Source organism: Melozone crissalis, unplaced genomic scaffold (genome assembly GCF_028551555.1).
Source record: "Melozone crissalis strain CALT ecotype California unplaced genomic scaffold, PUWL_Pcris_2 ptg000023l_1, whole genome shotgun sequence".
In the NCBI taxonomy this organism is placed as follows: domain Eukaryota; kingdom Metazoa; phylum Chordata; class Aves; order Passeriformes; family Passerellidae; genus Melozone; species Melozone crissalis.
Genome location: NW_026535801.1, coordinates 8,914,593 through 8,934,182, shown reverse-complemented (window position 1 = coordinate 8,934,182; position 19,590 = coordinate 8,914,593). Strand labels below are relative to the sequence as shown.

Here is a 19,590-nt window from a genome sequence, read left to right as displayed (position 1 = left end):
ACAGAAGGTGAAGGAGGGGAGCAGCTAGCAGAGGACTCGTACAGACAAACCTGAATAAAAAGCTCTGGGAGTGAATTCTGTGTCTCCCACATCTGTCTGTTAAACAGTTACAATGAACACTGCTACAGCATCTTTTCCTTCTCTTCTTCCCCACAGACTGAGTTAAAGCTGTATAGTTCAGCCTGCTGTGCCTCCCCTCTCCTAAGGTCCCAGAACTCCTCCAGGAATGAGCTTTCCACCATGCCTACAGTCCTCTCTTATTTTCCTACTCACTCTGAAGGGGTACTTGGGATGTCAACACCTCTGCCCAAAACCCAGAAGGGAGAGCTTGGTAAAAGATTAGCCCACCAAGACTACACAACAAAAACTATCATCTCTGGACTATCAAAAAGCTGGTGGTAAGAGGCTGTTCAAGGCCATCAAGGATGCAGCAGCTTTCAGACACATATAACCACAAAGTGCCTGACATGGCTCCTGGAGAGATGCTGACATGAAAAAATCATGCTGAGATGTCTGGACACTAGACTTTCTCCCACAGGGACCTCAAGAAGAAGAAGAAAATACAGCAGATATGCATAAGATTGGGAGACACACATCTCTGTACCCTGATTGCCACGGCCCTACAAGTTACATGCTGTGTGTTTGCACACAGCAGATTGCTGACTGGTCCCAGGCACATGACAGAGCATAGAATACACATAAAACCAGTGTCACTCCCTCTGCCACTCCTCTGCCCTGTGTGGCCCAGAGCACACAGCCAGAAAGGAGTATGTGCCTCTACAGTAAAGATGCAAACATGACAGAAACTTCCCTTCAGAGCTGCACACGGGAATTTTACAGGAATAAACAGGCACAGCTTGAACTGCAGCGTAAGCAAACAAACAGAAGGAAACAGAATTAGAAGAGAAACCCAGCAGAGGACTCTGGGCATGAGGCGAGAAGGAAGGCTTGGGGGAACCCTGCAGTGGGCAGAGACCTGGCTCCAGTGGGACCCAAGCCAGGAGCACAGACACAGCCTTTGCTGGGACAAAGGGATAGAAACAAAACTTCCAGCTTCTTCTAAGGAGTTCCCAGTGCTTGACCCTGGGCAAGAACAATGGGAAGTTTAAAAAAGCCTTGCCACACCTTACTTTCTTTTTGATGAGCTTTCAGCGCTGCCCTAGTTAATCCAATCAGTCCCTGACCTTTCCAACAGATCCCTGCCTCTGGTTTCCAAACAGTAGCTCTTTCCTGGCCTCCAAACAGTGGCATCCCAACCACTTGGGCTCAAGTTACCCTTTCCTGAAGGCAGCAGAGTCAGCATTTCTACTGCTTACTGTATTCTTGCCCTTGTTTGCTTGTTGAACTGTAATCTCTCCTCCCCAGGGCTAAGAAGCCAATATTTCCAGTCTTGGCCATAGGCCTTATTTTCCAGACAAAACCTGCATATCCTATTTTGAAGCAAGAAACACAGAGCAGAATGCCTGGTAGCTTACAGGAAAAAAAGCATGCTACAATTCTGTACTTAACCTGAGACAGCATTGCCAGCTAATTCCTGCCATGTGCAGTGGACAAATTTCTTTGCCTGTTCTTTTTCCCCCACCAATTAATTCCATGATGGATCTGAAGGACAGCAGGAAGCACAGGAAAGAAGAAAGTCAGTACAAACTAATGACTGCAGAACAGAATGGGAAGATATACCAATTTTCTGGCAGTTGCAAAAACATTACAGGCAGAACAGGCAAAAAAGCCCAAAGCTTAACTTGTACCCTGCAAGTATTTTAATCAGTTGTTCTCAGTTCCAGCAGGTCTGCCACAGAATTGTATTAAAAGCACCTACAAGATCAAATTCTTAACACTCTCATTCCAGTTTTCATATTGCAACAGAAATACTGTAATGATGACTTTATGCTAAAATAGTCAAGGGGCAGGGTGACTGCATGAATGTATTTGGGACTGGGATCAGGGCAGGAACAGAAAATTCCACTTTGGCACTGCTTAGCTGTACCACTGGCAGCCTCTCTGCCCCATCTCCAGCTGTAGCTTCAGGAGACAAAAAACAGCCATTTTTTTTACCACTTCCAGCCCAAAACTGCAGCACCCATGGGCAGCCCCCTGGCCCTGCACCTTGTGTGGCCAGCCACAGGCAGAGGCTGCACACCAACACCTCACCAAGCACAAACAGAAGGCACTTTGAGGGCTTGAACTGGAGCCTGCTGTCCAGCAAAGAGCACCACAGAGCTAAGAACATACCAGGCCTGACCACAGCTGGGTCTAATGCCCAAGTAGAGAGTGTCTGCATGCAGCACCTCCAAGGAATTTTTATTTTGGAGGATCTGCTTCCAATCTATGTGGGCACCAGAAATTCAGAACAACCATGTGCAAGGGGGTCCTCCAACTTCACTGCCATTTTACTGAAGGATCTCTGCCCACCTTGAACCCAGCATCTTCCTATTTGCTTTTTCCCCACTTATCTTACTGGAAGACATTGGGAACAAGTTTAGTCTCTGGGGCAAACCTATTTGATTAAGCTTCATCAGCTCCTCTTTTTCTCAATTGATCAGAGCTCTTTTCCAAGCTCATATTTCACACTTTTGGCATCAATGCCAAAAACCTGATCTGCAGATAAAAGTGAAAGCTCAGGAAGGACAGCACTGGCTGAAGACACTGTGTGAGCTCCTATAGCTCCTCTGAGGTGGGGCACATGGGCTTTTCCTGCCCCTGTGCTAAGGAAGCTCAGTGAACCTGGCATCAAGCTCACAGTCACAAGGACCTGGGCAATGCCTACACACAGCAGAAAGAAGAGCAGAAGGAGAGTTTCTAGAGCGCTTCCTGACTGCTCCAATCAATTCTTTTTATGCAGTAATTACTCTGAACCTTACTCAGAGCTTTAGGACCATGGCAAAATCTCCACTGTGTTATTTTAACTGTTGATTAATTCTCCTCTCCTGGCACTCCTTCTTGGATTCTCTAACATGCCTGGTCTCAGGCTCCCTGTGGCATGAGTTACTTTCCCCATTCACAACACTCCATGCATTGACAGTGAAATGAAAAAAGTAATCACATGTCAGAGCTTGCCCTTGATTGTTAAGTCTGTGTGGCAGATTAGCGTGGTGTGGTCCCCTCCCCATGCTGCCCTATCTATTGCACAAGCATACGTCAAGGAGTTAATCCCCCCATCTGCAGCTGTCAGGGCTCCTACACTCCAGGAAAGCCACACACCTGCACTCTGGGAGCACTGAGGAAACACCAAGTCCAGTCACATCTTCTACCACTGAGCAGACACATATTTAATGTAATCATACTTATTTCTTTTACCCAATAGTCTGTTTAGGCAATATATACAAAGTAACTTTAGATTTAGATATAGAAAAGAGAAGCACAACTTAACCAGTATAACACCAGCAGACTTTCATTATTTACATCATTTAAGAATTATTAGCTCAATCCAGTCACATTCTGATCAGTCAGATCAAACATCACTTGCACCATAAGTGGCTTTATAAACTGCTGCACACACAGAGGATAAAACACTAACAAAGTAAGGAGGGTGAGAATACCCAGGAAAACTTACCAAATAGCTTGTGCCAGGCACATGTTTGATCTGCAGCACCCAGCTCAGTTGGGCAACACCTGACACACAGAATTGGCAATGCAGAACACTTCCCATTCTTCCCTTTTTTAGGGACGCATAGAGCAGATTTCAAAATTGGGAAATATTTGAAGAATAGAGCTGGAAAAATAACCACCTGGAGAAGCACAAGGCATAATATCCTTGCTCTTCTGGTCTGTGATTGGAGTGGAGATGGAACTCAAGTCCACCTTCAGAATCTATTGCAGCTCAGAGGGTTTATGCCTAGACCAGAAACAAGATGGCTGTTTTACCACAGCACTGTACAACTGACTACCATGGATAAGGAACTGTTCCACCACAAGGTCAAGACTGAAGCTGCCAAGCAGGAGCCCCTAAAGGACAGATCAAGGTGATCCTATGTCTGCATGAAGCCTCTGTGGGATCATAATGGCACTTTAACCTTGAAAAGGTCTCACTAGCTCTAGCATTCAAACGTGACACAGTGAGCTACCAGTTCTATGGGGTTTTTTTCATGGTGGTGATGTTGATTAAACAGCTCAACAAGCCAAGCCCATGAAAACACTCATTCCAGGTGGTGCCCAAGCATGTCAGGTCTCCTTCCCTCTTGCTGGGAGCACAGTTCCCTGTAAGTGGAACTGGTCCAAACACTGCTTCACATCTCTTCTGGCTGCCACTGCCACTTCTGGTGGCTGCTGCTTCCATGCTGTCTCATCTGCTCTTCCGCTCCAGCTGACAATTCAGAGCTCCCAAAAGCCCTGAGGCACCAACAGGATCACCAGCTCTGTCATCTTACACAACACAGACACTCACACAGCATCCTCCCCCCTGGACAGACCCACATCCACACCCTGCTCCCACTCCAGGGACACAGGGCACCATCCCACCACCAACAGACCCCTGCGACCATCACCTCACTGCAGACCTCCCACAGAACTCTTCATCTCCTGACAAAGTAGGCTTCCCCCTATCAGGGAGCTCTTTGGCCCACAATGACTCTCACACAAGACTTGTTTTTCAGTAAAGGTCTTAGAGCAAGCCTCTCTACTCCAATATACCCATTTGGCTCAGTTAAATGCAGAAGAAATCTTTTTAAAAAGGAAAAACAAGGTGTGATCCCCTCTAAAAGAGGTAGAAGCTGTTTTGTTGGGTTTTTTTCCTCCAGCCCATCACCTCTTCACCTTTACTTGATTTCAGCCCTGAAGGTCAGCACAAGTACCCCAACTTGGAATGATATTTTCCTGGTGGAACCTATTTTAAAGCAAGACAAATTTTAAAAAAGTGACGGGGCTCTGCCACTTTGTACTTGATGCTCTTGCCTGCCAGCAGCACAGGCAGACAATAAAGTCTCATTTACACTGTCTGCACTGGCATCAACGGGTCCAGCCTCATCCACCCCATGCAGAGATGAGATCAGCAGCTGCCAGCACAGAGCTGTGCAGAGAACACCCATGAGGTTAAAAGAAATAAGGGATGGCAAAGGAACAAACTACCATGAGTAGGTGCTTCTCTGACACTCCTCTGCTTTCAGAGCTGCCAGACATTTGGCATTGCCTTGATCTCCTCAGGTCTGGGACTGCAGCAGCAAACCTTGAGACTGCCCATCCAGGCCCTCATGTCCCATTCAGTGTCCCCACACTTAGAGGGCAACAAGCACTGGCATCCCTCCTGAGAAGAAAGTGTTCCCTGAACAAAAGAGCTACACACCCTTTACCAAGCAGTAACTGCAATTCTTCGGCTCACCACACCCAAAAAAACAACCTACTGAGAACACCTAAAACCCCAACAAAACCCCATGGTAGCTCCCAGCAGAGACTTCCATTATGCAGCAATCTTCCTGCATTGCACAGAAGATGCTGGCAGGAAGAGTGTTGCTCTGCATGAAGAAGGCTGTGGCATGAGCACTGTGCCTGCTAATTTCCTAATATGGATCACAGTCCAATGGAGTTAAATCCACACGCCCACAGACTCATCATGTTTCTCACTTGGTGTAAGACTGAGTTTCATCTTTTTACCCTGCTGACAGGATATTAATTTTACCTAATGGCCCAAGAGCTGCCAAGAGCTATGAGCCATTGTTCACATTTTTATGGCTTTGTTCAGCTTTCCTTCCCTGATGAGGAGCTCCCCATTAGCCCTGACTTTGCTGAGGTGTCGCAGCATGACATGAAGAAATGCCAGCTACATGGTGGATCCCAAACCAGGAGTGCAAAGCACAATCTGGACATCACCAGGAGGCAGGACTGATTCAAGCTACTGTGCCAGGAACAACATTTTGACAGTATCAAGAAGGTTGTTCCGTCTCAGCAGTTTGTGGGACTGGATACTGTCACCCTACAAATAATTCAGGGCAGAATTGTGCTACAAAAACGTCAGCAGCCAAGTATATCTTGCTTTGGTAGAGCCCCCATGCATGTGAAGAACACGAGGCACTCACAAACTCCTGAGGGACCTGTCCCTTTGCACCTCTGGGTAGAGAATAGGGAGATGAAGAAGCCTGCAGGATGGCAAAACACACTGTGGGTAAGAGAGAAAGGTGTTGTGTCTCCCCCTGCCAACCCAACCTGCTCCACCATGTGAGGCCAAGGAGCAAAAATTAGTTAATGAAGCGTTGCTTCCACTGAGGACCTTCCAAAATCAGTCAGCTGTTGGAAACCAATGTCTGATGCTGCTAAACCTAAAAAAACAAAAAAAAATTCCTGCCATTCCCACTGTCTTGAACCACCTTCCCTCTTCCAAAAGTCAACAACATGCAAAACATCTCCAGTAAGATGTGCATGGGAGATGTTCACTCCTAGCCAGGACTTGCACCCAGCTCTTCCAGAGGCCTGAAACACCCTGGCTACAAAGTCAGTGCTACAGCCGCCTTCTATGAATGTTACATAATAAATAATGCATTTTAAGTGTTGTGAGGCTGGACTCCAAATCCCAGCCCCACTTAGCCTTTAAAGACAGTGCCACAATTATTTATAGTATTTACATTCCAGAGGATGGTGGGGGGTGGACTATCAGATCTCATTTAAAGATTACTTTTGGATGAAGCAAGACTGGTTCTTTAGCATTTTCTTCAAGCAGAAAAAGGTGGCAGCAGCAGCTGGAGTGCAGCAAATAAATCCATAGATGCATATGGACATATAGGTCAAATAAGAATTAAGCTGAGCAAAAAACAAGTTAGCTGTGAAATATTCTTTTGGCTGTTTTTCCACATACTGTGCTGACCATTTGTGGTTTAATTTTAGAGAAGCTCTCTCTCATATAAGCCTGCAAGCCCCCTAAGCTTCAAAGAAGCAACTTTTACTATAAATATTCCATATCTCTTAATATGGGCTAAGGTTTTCATATGGGCATTGTTGTTTTGTACACTTAATGCACCAGGAAAAACTGAAGCAGGAACTGGAAAATTTTGTTCTATGCCCTGCAGAGATGAAAAATAATCAAAAATATAGACCTGACCTAGAAAAAGGAAGAGTTATTCTGCTGCCCTCTAATGAGCACATCTAACATCTGAAAAAGAACACTCTCAAAAGAGATCTGCTCTGCCACAGGTACATCCTCTTGTGCTACAAAACTGTCAGCAATGCAGACATAGCTGGAGCAGCACCTCCTACACAGCAAGGACAGGCAGTAGAAACACCTAGATGGGCCCACCTAGATGTTCTGTACTTCCCTGAATTCAGACTGGAGTGTATGGATGCATCCTTTTCTGCTCCCTTTCCTTGCCTGCAGAGAGGGAGGGGAGGAGTTCCTAATTCTGACCTTCAGGACACAAATGCCTGTGACCTGTTACAGGTACACACCTGACCTTGTTACAGGTACCACCGACATGTGGAAGTATGACTTGCTTCAACACCTGTGAGCCTCAATTAAAAGCAAAGGAATTCAGTTCTCTACAAGAGTGTCCCTGCATCTGCACAATGCTCAGAAGACTTTCAGTTGAAAAACGCAGTAAGGAACCACCACAGGGAAATTCTACCTGGTAGTGAGTTTCATCTCAGTTTTTACTGAGCTACTGTGATGCTGTGTGCTGACCTTGGCCAGCTGCCCACCCAGCTGCTCCCTCCCTCCTCAAAAGAACAGGGGAGAAAAATAAGATGAGAAGTCTGTGGGCTGAGGTAAACAACAGGGAGATCACTCAGCGATTACCATCACAGGCAAAACAGACTTGACCTGAGGGAAATTAATGTAATGTATTGCCAACTGAAGCAGAATTGGATGATGAAAAGCCAACACTGAAACACCTTCCCCCCACCCATCCCCTTCTCAGCTCCACTCCTTCATTCCGGCTTTTTCATTCCCAGCTCCCTTGAGCAGTGCACAGGGCCAGGGAATGGCATTACAGTCACTCTCTGCTGCTCCCTCCTCCTCACACTCACCCACAGGGGTGCTGGTGACTGGAGCACCTCCTCTCCTCCTTTTCTGACCCTGGTCTTTATAGGGCTCTCTCACTTTACTCCTACTCCTCATTAATGATATTTTTTCCCAGAGACAGCACCATAGTGCCTGACAGGCTCAGCTGTGGCTGCACTGGGTGCACTTCAGCTCTTTGGACCTGCCTGTGCTCAGAATGTGACAGCTCTGGCTTCTGTCCTGCCACCAAAACCCTGCCACTTACACCCAATACAGGCAAACGGGCCAATGCCCTCTATTTTGGAGGAAGAAAATACATTGAGAACTTGTAATAACTCCCACATAAACAGTATCTAGACATCTGCATGCTATTTCCATAAAGAAAAACCCACTCAGGTACAGACACTAAAACAACAAGCACACCTGCAGCTGCAGAGGAGCACACCTAAGCCCAGCCCTGCAGTCACAAATTACTGGCATGAACCAAAAGCAATAGCCAGAGGCTCTGCTGAGCAAAATGCAGAAGTGTCACTGAACAAAGCCATTCTAAAATTGTGATTTCTGACAACAAAACTCCTGCAGTGTGCAAAAAACTTCCCATGTCTCCCTGTTGACAGGCACGCCAGGTTATTTCAACTCCAACCACATTGTGAAATAACTGCTGCGTGCACAGACACAGCCTGTACCCACTGCAGCTGGGAATGTCCTCTCCATGCTAAAGAAGCCCATTCCTGTTACATAAGAACACTCAGTGACCTGAATTTACAAATAACCTTGGAGAGGAAAATAGACATAAGGAAAAACAAAGTGAAAAAGCCATGGAGCTAGCAAATGCAACAGAAATCAGCCCAGAGCATGTACGTGCACAGCCACACCAGGCACAAACATCCACAACCACAGAAGCCAAAATTCTCCATGTAGATCTATGGATTTGCTGTGGGTTCTCCAAGCAACCAAAAACACAGCACACATGGGCCAGGGAACAAGTTTGTATGCCCCATTTTCCCTCAAATTTCCTGCCTGGGACTCTGCAACACCACATTTCATTGGAGCTGGTTATCACTGTCACTGTGTGCCTTCCAGCTCACAGTCCCTTCTTGTCTGAAGAACTGCTTGGATAGCCTGTTCTCCTGCAGCAGGATTTTCCCCAGAATTTTCTGTGGTTTGCCTTATGGAACATTTGCAGCACTGCTAGCTCAATCTAAATCTGTCCAAATTATCATTTCAAACAACCCAGAATATTCCAGTACCCACTGCATTCAATCCTTGCATAGCTGTGTTTCCCACATTTAGCTCAGAGAATGTATATTTACTGTGTTAAAAGCTTCATTAAAAAAAAAAAAAAAAAAAACACAACAAAAACCCCTTTCTACAAGCCATTGACTAAAAACCTAAGCCCAAATGAGATGTTATTACCAGTTATGCCACATATGAGCATCAGCAGTGCCACTCTGAAATGCTGAAGGGGATAAACAGATCTTCAGCTGACATGTACATTTTCACCCAAGCATAAAGAAAACCTCAGTCAATAAACTGCTCACAAAGACCAGAATAAAGGATAACTTGCAAAGAAGAGAAAAACACTATAGATACCACTAGGTCTGAATGACAGACATGAACTTCTGAGATGTCCCTGTAACACAGCCTGTAACTCAGACCCACATTAGCAGGGCAGAGATTTAACTCAGTAAATCAGAAATGTGATTTATACAGCATAGAAGTAAAAAAAAAAAAAAAAAAAAAAGAAAAAGCAGCTTTTCACATAGGCATTTCCCAGAGGGGTAAGGAGAAAGCTCACTTATTCCTGCACCTCAGAAACATTTCAAGACAAGTCAGAAGGGGCAACTCAGAAGAGGGAACCTCTCATGCCATCCCCCCTTCACCAATTTCCTAACCAGAGTATTTATTAAACTCCCAGGACACATATTTCAGAGAGATATTTGACAGTTTGACACAGCACCATACCACTGCTGGTGACAAGGAAATGGCTCTGATTTCCAGAGCTACCAACCTGCCCTTTCCACAAGTGCTTCCTCACTCCTTTTCAGATTTGTTTTCTCAATTCCTGCAGTGTTGAGCCATCCCTCTCCCATCCCACAAGAGGTTTGCACTATTGGAACTCGTGCTGGAGGCCCTTTTGGCACCAGTGGAGAGCCATTCCACATCTCTCTTTGTAGAATTCATAATTTTATAACTTAATTATGTTAAAGCTTTAACATTAGTCCAGCAAAGACAGGGATTTCAGTTCATAACCCTCTTTTGTAACACCACAGCTGCAGCACTCTCCTAAGCAGCACTGATCTATTTTTGTGTAAGGATGTCCAACCATTTTAAATTCATTTCACAGGAGAATACCAGGCTCGATCAGTATCTTTTTAAAGCTCCAGGAATCGTGATCACCCAGAGCAGGACAAGGCATGACATGCAACTGCCATGCCCCACCACTGCTGGCCAGGAAAGCAAAGGGTCACCCTGGCCTCAAATTCAGCAACCCTTCAGTGGCACAAGGCACTGCTAAGTTTGATCTAAAAAACTCATATTTGAGCACCCAACTTTCACAAAGTCTGGAAGAAAACTTTGCAGAACAACAGAGCAGCACCGCAGGAGCTTCTCCAAAGAAGTCTCCAATCCCTCACTGAGCCATTATCCTTCCCTCCATCCATCCAGCAGCATGGAAAGGCTGCTCCAGGGCAGGCATGTACCTTCCACCAGTGCTACTGGTGAGCATTACACAGCAGGCACAGCCAAGGAACCAACCATAATAAGAAACTAGAGCAATCTGACACATCCTTCAAACTGCTAGGACTCATTTCAAGCTCTTCCCACTGACAGCCTCCTCCCCTGGAGCAGCCTGCAGAACATTTTGGAAGGTTTGGGCTCCCTGGAAAAATGTTTGTGTTTGTGTAGTGCTCAACCACGAGCTAATTGGAGTCTTTTGGTTTTTTAATGTTGATTTCAAGAACAAAGACTTAGCCACAGCTAGAGGGAGGGAAAGAAAACAAAAAAGTTAATTGGTTCCATAAATATTAACACGACTGATTCCTGTGATCTGGCAGAAGGCACTCACAACATGGAAAGGCTCTGTTTGCAGAAGGGAAGTAGAAGCACTGAAAACAGTGCAAGCTTCATAGGCTCATTTACTGCTTCTCAATTAATTACATTTACTTTAATTAAAGTGGAGTTTCCCACAGCTATTCTCACAGCCAGCACCACACTGCACAGACAAATTGTTAAAGCAACATTAAGCAGCATGGATTTTTAACCTTCTTTTAAAAATTATTCTTTAAGGCACCAATGTTTTTAGCTTTCAGTAGGATCCCCACTCCACAGCAGGTCTGTTCTCCATTTCAGCCAAACCCCACAGCTGTTCACCACTGATACAGAATTTGCTCAATCTGACTGCTGAAGGAAGATCCCACTGACTTCAATCCTTTGGACCAAAGGAACAGAAAAATCTCCTGGCTTTGAGGCAGGTTGTTGGGAGATACAGAATCTGTTTGAGGTGTCCTGCACACTGAGGCCATCTGACCTCACTGGAGAGGCTTCCCAGATGACAAACCACTACCTCAGCTCCTCCCAAACACAGTGCAGCTTTCTAACAGCCTGTCACAAAACTCTCAGACACCAAATCTGCCCTTAAAAGGTGATCTGGCATTGTCAAGATAAAAGCAGCTCCTAATGATGCAGTAAAAAAAAAAAAAAAAAAAAAAATTTCAGCTGAACAGCAAGGCAGAAGCAATGTACAGTAATTTGCTACCCAAAGCAATTTACCCAGATAAGGTAAACTGCCATCTGTCACTTTATCAAGATACCAGAGTGGCCAGCCTTGAGCCTGGAGGAGAGGTAAAGAGTTTAATCCCCACACAGCATTTTCCCTTCCCTGGGACCTTTTCCTTTCTTGCAAATTTCATTACTGGAGGTTTCAAACACTTTCACACACAATGTCAGAAGCAACACCAGCTTGTGCAGGGAAGTTTCCCTTTGAGCTGAGACCTGCACATTCAGTCCTGGGACACATCCTGGACTGACAGGATGATACAAAGGTGACTGCAGGTGACACAAAGGACACAGGCACATTGCAGAAGGAATGGGGTGGAGGGAGGAGGGAGCTAAAGCAGGAATTCCCAGCTCAAACACCACACAAACAGCTGCTCCTTCCAGGGCAGCACCCACACACCCATCAGGTATTTTCCAAGGCATTAAAATGCTTTCAGAGCTACACCACCAAGGGCATCACTGACAGCACCAGGGACTGCATTTCACCCCTCCCCAAACTGACAGAGCCCAAAGCTTGGGCAGCTAATAACAAAGCCAGATGGAGGAGGAACACCTCATCACTTGGGTCTAGCACAGCACTCAGGCATTTCCCAGGGAGCTCTCAGCAACACGTTGGAGGTGCTGCAGGCACTCCCTGCCATCCCCAGTGTGAGGAGCAGCCCATTTACACCCTCCTATCCCATCTGAGCTGTGTTACTGTGGGGAACAGCTTGAGGAAGGCGTTCTGCACAAAACAAACACAAGGCAGGCCTGACAACTGCCAGCACAGATTGAAAAGCTGAAGAAAAGCAGCAGCAGCAGAATTGTGAGGATCCAGCAGATTTCCACACCAGAGATGTGAATGACCAGCACAAGCAGATTTCAGAAGCCCCCAAGCATGCATTAAAAAAAAAAAACAGCAGAAGTTTAGAACTAATATTCAGAACAGATGCATTCATTACAACAAACAGGATTGATTTTTATTTTATACATCCAAGTATGCCAGAATAGTAAAAAAAACAAACAAGACATCAAATCAAAACAGATGAGGGATGAGGACAAAAGAGGAGAAATACTTAAAGCTAATAAACATGCAGAAATCCAATAAACAGACAGGAATAAACTATAGGACACAAAAAGATTAGCATCCTGTCAAGAGCTCCAGAAGAATAATGGGGTCCTGGTCATGGCTGCAATTTTTCCACACTGGTGTGGATCCATTTCAGGGTTAACCACAAGTCTAGACACAGCAGGAACAGCAATGCTGTCAGAGGAGAGGTCTTACAGGGACTCTGTAACAGTCTGGTACAACATCTACAAAAAAAACCCTCAAGACTGGACAGTAAATCATACTGCATGAAGGTAAGGCAGGACCAACCAACCACAGCTTTTCTGCTTCTCTTGGAGGCTACAAAAGGAGAACAGAATTGGACAAGTGGGTGCAAAGCCCAAGCAGAAGCAGAGCCCAAGCAGAAGCAGATAAGGTGACAGACCCAGCAGATCTGGAACTCTGGAGCAGAAGCTGAGGTGCAAACCAGAAGGGATCTGTCAGTGACTCTGCAAACAGAGGCTTGGTATCAAAATAAACTCACAGAAAACCTCAGAAGGGAGCAAAGCAAGGCTGTACATAGCCTGCAGACCCCAGAAATTCACTGCTGTCAGTGAATTCCTGCTTAGTCTAATTTTATCATCTCCCATCTCCACATTTCTTTGGGAGGAGAAGGGAATTCTTTCTTTGTCAGATGCTCAGTCATTTCCCTCCTCTACATCCCTGTGTGCCCTTGACAGTGCTGCAAGGCAGTCCTGGTCTTCAGAGCTGCTCAGGCTCATCACCTACCTCACTCTGCTTCACACCCTGCTATAGAATCACTGACCCACAGAGTGGCCTGGGTTGGAAGAAACCTGCAGAGAGCATGTATTTAAATCCCCTCTTTCATCTGTCATTATCCCAGGTTGCTCCAAGCCCCATCCAACCTGGCCTTGAACACTTCCAGGGATGGGGCAGGCACAGCTTCTCTGGGCATCCTGTGACAGGGCCTCATCACCCTCCCTGTAAAATGAGAAGTCTTTATGTCCAATTCAACCTCAGAAATCAGGATGATTTTTCACCAGGTTTTGCAAATGTTTATGACCTTGCTGTCGTTGCCCTTTTGTTTTCTCAACAACACAGCCTGTCACCATTCCCTTCAGGAGCAGCTGAAAATAAAGCAGGAAGCTACCAATCCAGTTGTTCATATCATTCCACAAGTGCTTCATCACCCACTCCAAAAAAAGAGACAGTCACAGGCAACTGCTCAGCCAGAGCCAAGCTTGAATAGGCCCTTACTTCAAGGAGCAAATGCTGACGAAGGAAAGCTAAAGAAAACAAGAACAAATGAGCAGCAGCAGCAATCCCGATATGACAGGCCATTATTTCTGACTTGGTAGGAAACATTTAATTCCCACGCCACAGAGGCTCACCCAAATGAGATTTATCCTCTCACTGGAGGCACAGAGGTCCCTGCGTGGATTAGATTACGCAAAGCCTCTGGTTTACATTACGTCAGTGGCTAAGGAAACGACACTGACAGGAAGCAATCACTGAGCACAGGGGAACTCACGGACTGAACTCCAGCATTCCCAGGGATGGCACTGGCTCCTGGTACCTACACTCCAGTGGAAATCATCTGCAAGCTGGTGTTAAGCTGAGCTAATGATGAAAGACAAAAAGCAGAGCAGGGGAAAGCAGTTGCAGCAGGTCTGCTTCACAGCACGACACAGAGCTACCATTTATTAAAATACTTTCCTTTTTAGACCACTGGCTTTTTATATCACAGAACGCAAGGCTCACCTACAATGAATTCCATTTTGGTGACATTTTTCATTACAGTTCCACCCTCTCCTTCTCCTGCCACAAGGATTACTGATGCCAGAACAGCCTGTGCTGGTACCTCACACTAATCACAAGCACACTGAATCAGCCTTGTACCTAAAGGCAGCAACACACCACTACCATGAGCAGCAGATCCTTCCACAGGGTACTCTGCCTCAACCAGATGCACCGGCAGTCCTCAGAAACCCCCAGAAAAGCCAGGCCTTCAGCCAACAAGAGCCAACACCACCAGTTTATCCTCCCACAAAAAGGGGCCTCACTCCTTTCAGCCCCAGCACACACAAGCACATGTGTTAACTGGGATAACCCTCCTGAGACTCTGGACTTGATAATTCACACATCATGTTCCTCCCTGGTCCCTCAAAACCACCACAGCCAAAAGAGCAGCAAAAGCTGCTCACTTACAAACTGAGGAAAACTATAAGGAAAAAACTGTAGAGAGAGGTGTCCTCTCTTGGTGGCAATCACAAACAGCCCTCAAGGCCCAGCACAGCAGTGGACTGGTTTCCTACAGGACTGCAGCCCTTTGGCTCTGACACATCCAAACAGCTGTTCCAGGTGAAGCCTTTAATCTCATTAAAGTCACCATGCTCTGCTGTTGGTTAGTTAGCCCCTGTGATGGTACACATAGCATCAAAGACCTGCCTACACCATGGGTTTATTTAGAGCACAACAATGCTCTCCATGTTCTCTTTTCCTCCTACTTCCCAACATCCAACTGGCTTTTTTGACTACTGTCGAGCTCCAAGCTGACATCCTCTAAAACCTAACCCAATTCCAAGATCTTCCTCAGACTTGGTTTTATTTGGAAGAGAGTCACAGCTTAAGGCCAGATCTAAACACAAAACACAGATACCAGCAATCTTGGACAATGTGAATATATCTCACGTTACCTCTTGGGTAATCTGAGATATATACACACATAGGACAAATACCTGTTTTCCCAACTGCCACACAGCAGCCTTGGCAAAAAAAAAAAAAAAACCACCTTCTGTAGCTGTGAAAAGCACAGGAGATAGTGAGCCCACCTACAGTCTGCCAACTTGACCTTCTCAGAGCTTGAAAAGCAAGTGGGAGGGAAGCATGCTTTTGTCTTGTTATTAAATCTTAAAATAGCAATGTGTAGGAGAATCCTACGCTCCTGCCCTGTGCACTAGGCTGAGGGGGAAAGGGAGGAAGAGGTGGAGGGAGGGTTAGAGTCAAGTTGAACTTACTGCAGAACAGGCTCTGAGCTGACCAGAGATGCCAGGAGACAAAGGACAACTGTCTAGAATCCCTTTTCTAACTCTGTGGTGTCTGCCATTGTATGCACAGCCTAGTTACAGTTCACTGAATTAACATTAAAAAATGAACTCATTTCCATAACGAAAAAACCTCTACGTGGCCCCAGAGTGCAACAACAAGAAAGGGCACAGCAGCTTGGGGAGGTAAAAAAACCACTCAAATCCCTTTTTGCCTGGTTGCATTGCAGTTGGGAGCCCCCAAACGAGCAGTTATTTTTAGCTGATCATCTGGAGGACGCCGAGCAGCAGGGTCAGCAGGGCTGTGAGCAGGAAGGCAGCACAGAGCCCCCAGAGAGGCAGGCAGGCACTGCACATCTGCATCATCAGCACTGCACGGGGACCAGCAGCACAGCTCTATTTATAACCCAGACATGGAGCCTGCAATGAAAGGCTGGGGCTGCAGCTGCCAGCCCCCAACAACACGCTGTCTGATTTAATTAAAGAGATGGAAACGTGCACACACACACACCCCCAGATGCATACATGTCCTTTTCCCAGGAGAGTGACCAACAATGAGCCCAGTGTTTCAAGAACAATGTGTTTTGGCCAAGGTTCCTGTGCAGAGAGCTGGCAAATGTGTCCTCACACAACCTCCCCACTTCCTCACTCGGTGCCCAAATGTCACTGAGGGGCAGGGTAGCTCAGGCAACCACTTGCCCTTGTGTGATTGATTTGTTTATGGCCCTGGACAGGAAAACAAAATCAATGCAGTATTTATCCACATGAACAAAATAAATTAACTTAATTAGCAAAGAAGCTATTTGGGAGTCACATGCATTTTCTGCATCAGGACAGCTTGCTGTGCTACCAGGCTCTGTCTCGTAGTTTGCTCCTTCTGGGATTTTTTAAACATTTACATGCAGTTTGTGAGGGGCTGGGATTCAGGTTTCAGAGAAATTTCTTGAGACCTTGCAGACATTTAGAAGTGAAAACTGTTTTCAGATACAAAGCTCTGTCTCACAGTGAGCATTTCCTTCTTGTGGGACTGGAAATCAAAGGGCTCTATCATGTCCTCCCTTTCCATACTCCCTGTGAGTTAAGATGCTCCTGCCTGGGAATCCTCAGGCCACAGACCCCACAACAGCAAAGGGCAGAAGATTTGCTGCAGTCAGGCTGCTGTGAGTGAAGCACTGCTGGCACACAAGGAGAACCTGCTGACAAAGTACTGGGTTACCAACAGCAGCTGCCCACTTGCAAATTGAGAAAAACTATGAGGAAAAACTGCAGAGAGAAGTGTCTTCTCTTGTTGGCAACCCCAGGGAACAGCCCTCAAGCCTCAGCACAGCAGTGGATTGGTTTCCTACAGGACTGCAGCCCTTTGACACATCCAAACAGCCATTCCAGGTGAAGCCTTTAATCTCATTACAGTAACCATGCTCTGCTGTTGGTTAGTTAGCTGTTGGCTGCTGGTGAGGCAAAAGCAGGCACAGAGCAAGCCCAGAGATCAGGTTAAAACCCTGGCCCTGCTATGCTCTCAGCCCTGGCAGTCTCTGGCTGTACCAGGATATCCCACAGACTGCCTGAAGCTAGTCCCCCACCTGGGGATCACTAAACACATCCATGCAGAAGCCCGAACAAAAACAAACCTCTCCCAAAAACCTTCAGAGGAACACATGAAGCAATGTTTGCATTGTAGCTCCCTGAGCTTCCTCCTCCTGGCTTTTCCACTAAAAGCCACTGCAAATACAGTCCCCAGTGTCTTGGCTCACAACATAAAGCAGCACTCGTTCCAAACACAACAAACCTGTTCTGGAGGAAATGATGCTTCTGGAGTCCAAGTCAAGCTTCTGTACCAGCATATCAGGGTCAATTTTCAGCCCAGAAAATACACCAGAAGATGAGAAGTCCCAGTCCTAATGCAAAAGAAACATAAAGCAGGAATCAGTACATACACTACCAGGCAACACTTGTTTAAAAAAGTTGAAGAATCAAACCTAGCACCATCGAGATAGGAACAGTGGTAGTGAGCAGGTGTCTGTCTTGAGCACACAAGGGCACAAAGGCACCCTACAGTCCCCCCTGCGTACCCCCAGCTCTTCCACACAGAAGAAAGTTTCAGAAAGCCTCATTTTGGACCACCTTGCTCCCAAAATATTCCTGCCTCAAGTCAACCTCACCTCACTCAAGTGCATTCACTTCCATGAGGAACAGCATCCTTAGGAAAAGACAGATTTATTACAGGTACTGAACAAAACAGATAAGCAACAAATGAGAGGATTAGGGGATTAAAGCCTAGATCAATGGACATTAGGCAGATCCAGTAACTACTAGCAACTCAACAAATCTTCAGCATCATGCTTTAGGCATGCAACGCCTCCCTAAGATCTGCGGTAGCTACTCTGTTTGGATTGGAATTTATTACTTTAGCCAACAGTATCTACCATCACCAACACTTAACTTCAGTGGTATAAACCCAGCTGTATTCAGCACAGGCAATTTCCACAAGGAAAGCTCAGGCACATAAAAAACATTTACTGGTGTTGTGTCCTTGCTGTGAGGGGGCGGCACCTAAACCATGTACTCAAAACACAGCTGGGGAAAACAAAACATCCTAAACAATTTGGTATAAACAGCTCTATCTATGCTAAACTAAAATGGAAGGCACGCACTGCACGACTCCCCTTCTCTCCCAATACTTGTTGATAACAATTCCCACTGCTCCACGCATGGCAAGGCAGCCCAGGCATCCAGGAGCAGCAGCAGCAGTGCTGGGACACCCGTGTCACTGTGGGGACACTATGGTGCTGCTGCTCCGGACCAGTGGCACTGCAGGCTGGCACTGCCATGGTGCCCTGTGCCGGAGCAGCCCCTGGCTGCGTCACCTCCCCGCCGTGCCTTGCCACATGCTGCTAGGCTGAGGGCAGCGTGGGGAACAGCGGCTGCCCAGCAGCACCAGGGCTTCAACAGTGCCTCCTTCCACTGCCCAGCAGCACCAAGGCTTCAACAGGGCTTCCTTCCACTGCCCAGCAGCACCAGGGCTTCCACAGGGCTTCCTTCCACTGCCCAGCAGCACCAGGGCTTCAACAGTGCCTCCTTCCACTGCCCAGCAGCACCAGGGCTTCAACAGTGCCTCCTTCCACTGCCCAGCAGCACCAGGGCTTCAACAGGGCTTCCTTCCACTCCTCAGCAGCACCAGGGCCTACACAGGGCTTCCACTGCCCAGCAGCACCAGGGCTCCCTTCCACTGCCCAGCAGCACCAAGGCTTCCACGGCCCACAGGGACCCGGCCTGTGCCATCCCCTCAGCCGCCGCATCACCGCGGCAGGCACGGAGCTACCGACGGACACCCCCGCAGCCAGGCCAGACCCACAGCAGCCCAGTGGGGTTTGGGCCGTGCGGGGACCGGTCTTTTACGCAGGGGGAAGGCGGAGGAGTCACTGCGAGGCGGCCGCCGCCAGCCCCCACCCCGCGTGTCCCCGCCCCCGGTACCTTCCCGGCCGCCGCGCTCCATCCGCCCGCGGCGGGGCCGAGCCCGGGCCCGGGGAGCGGCGGCGACGGCGGGTCCCGGGCGGGCCGGGGGGCGGCGCGGTGCAGCCGCGGGCGCTTGGCTTTGCCCACCATGGCGGCGCGGGACGGAAAGGGCCGGGCCGGGCGGGACCTTCCGGCTGCGCCCTCACGGCGCCCGGCGCCCCGGGAAAGTCGCCTTCCTCCCCTGCACGGGCGGAGCTCCGGAACGGCCTCCTCCGCTGCCTGGGCCGGCCCCACAGCCACGGCTGTTCGCTCCGGAGCGTAAAGGTGGCAGCTCCTGTGGCAGCGTGCGG

General features: G+C 47.5%; 1 protein-coding gene across 1 annotated transcript in view; it reads right to left on the bottom strand.

Moving 5' to 3' along the window:
* The window catches only part of SLX9 (SLX9 ribosome biogenesis factor), a 39,726-nt gene extending 20,336 nt beyond the window's left edge, over positions 1 to 19,390 (bottom strand). The window contains exons 1-2 of the mRNA XM_054277993.1: positions 19,259 to 19,390; positions 17,574 to 17,682 (exon numbers count right to left, since the gene is read on the bottom strand). Coding sequence (XP_054133968.1) covers positions 17,574 to 17,682; positions 19,259 to 19,390 — 241 coding nt within the window. The remainder of the gene's footprint in view (positions 1 to 17,573; positions 17,683 to 19,258) is intronic.
* Between the last annotated feature and the right edge of the window lie 200 nt (positions 19,391 to 19,590).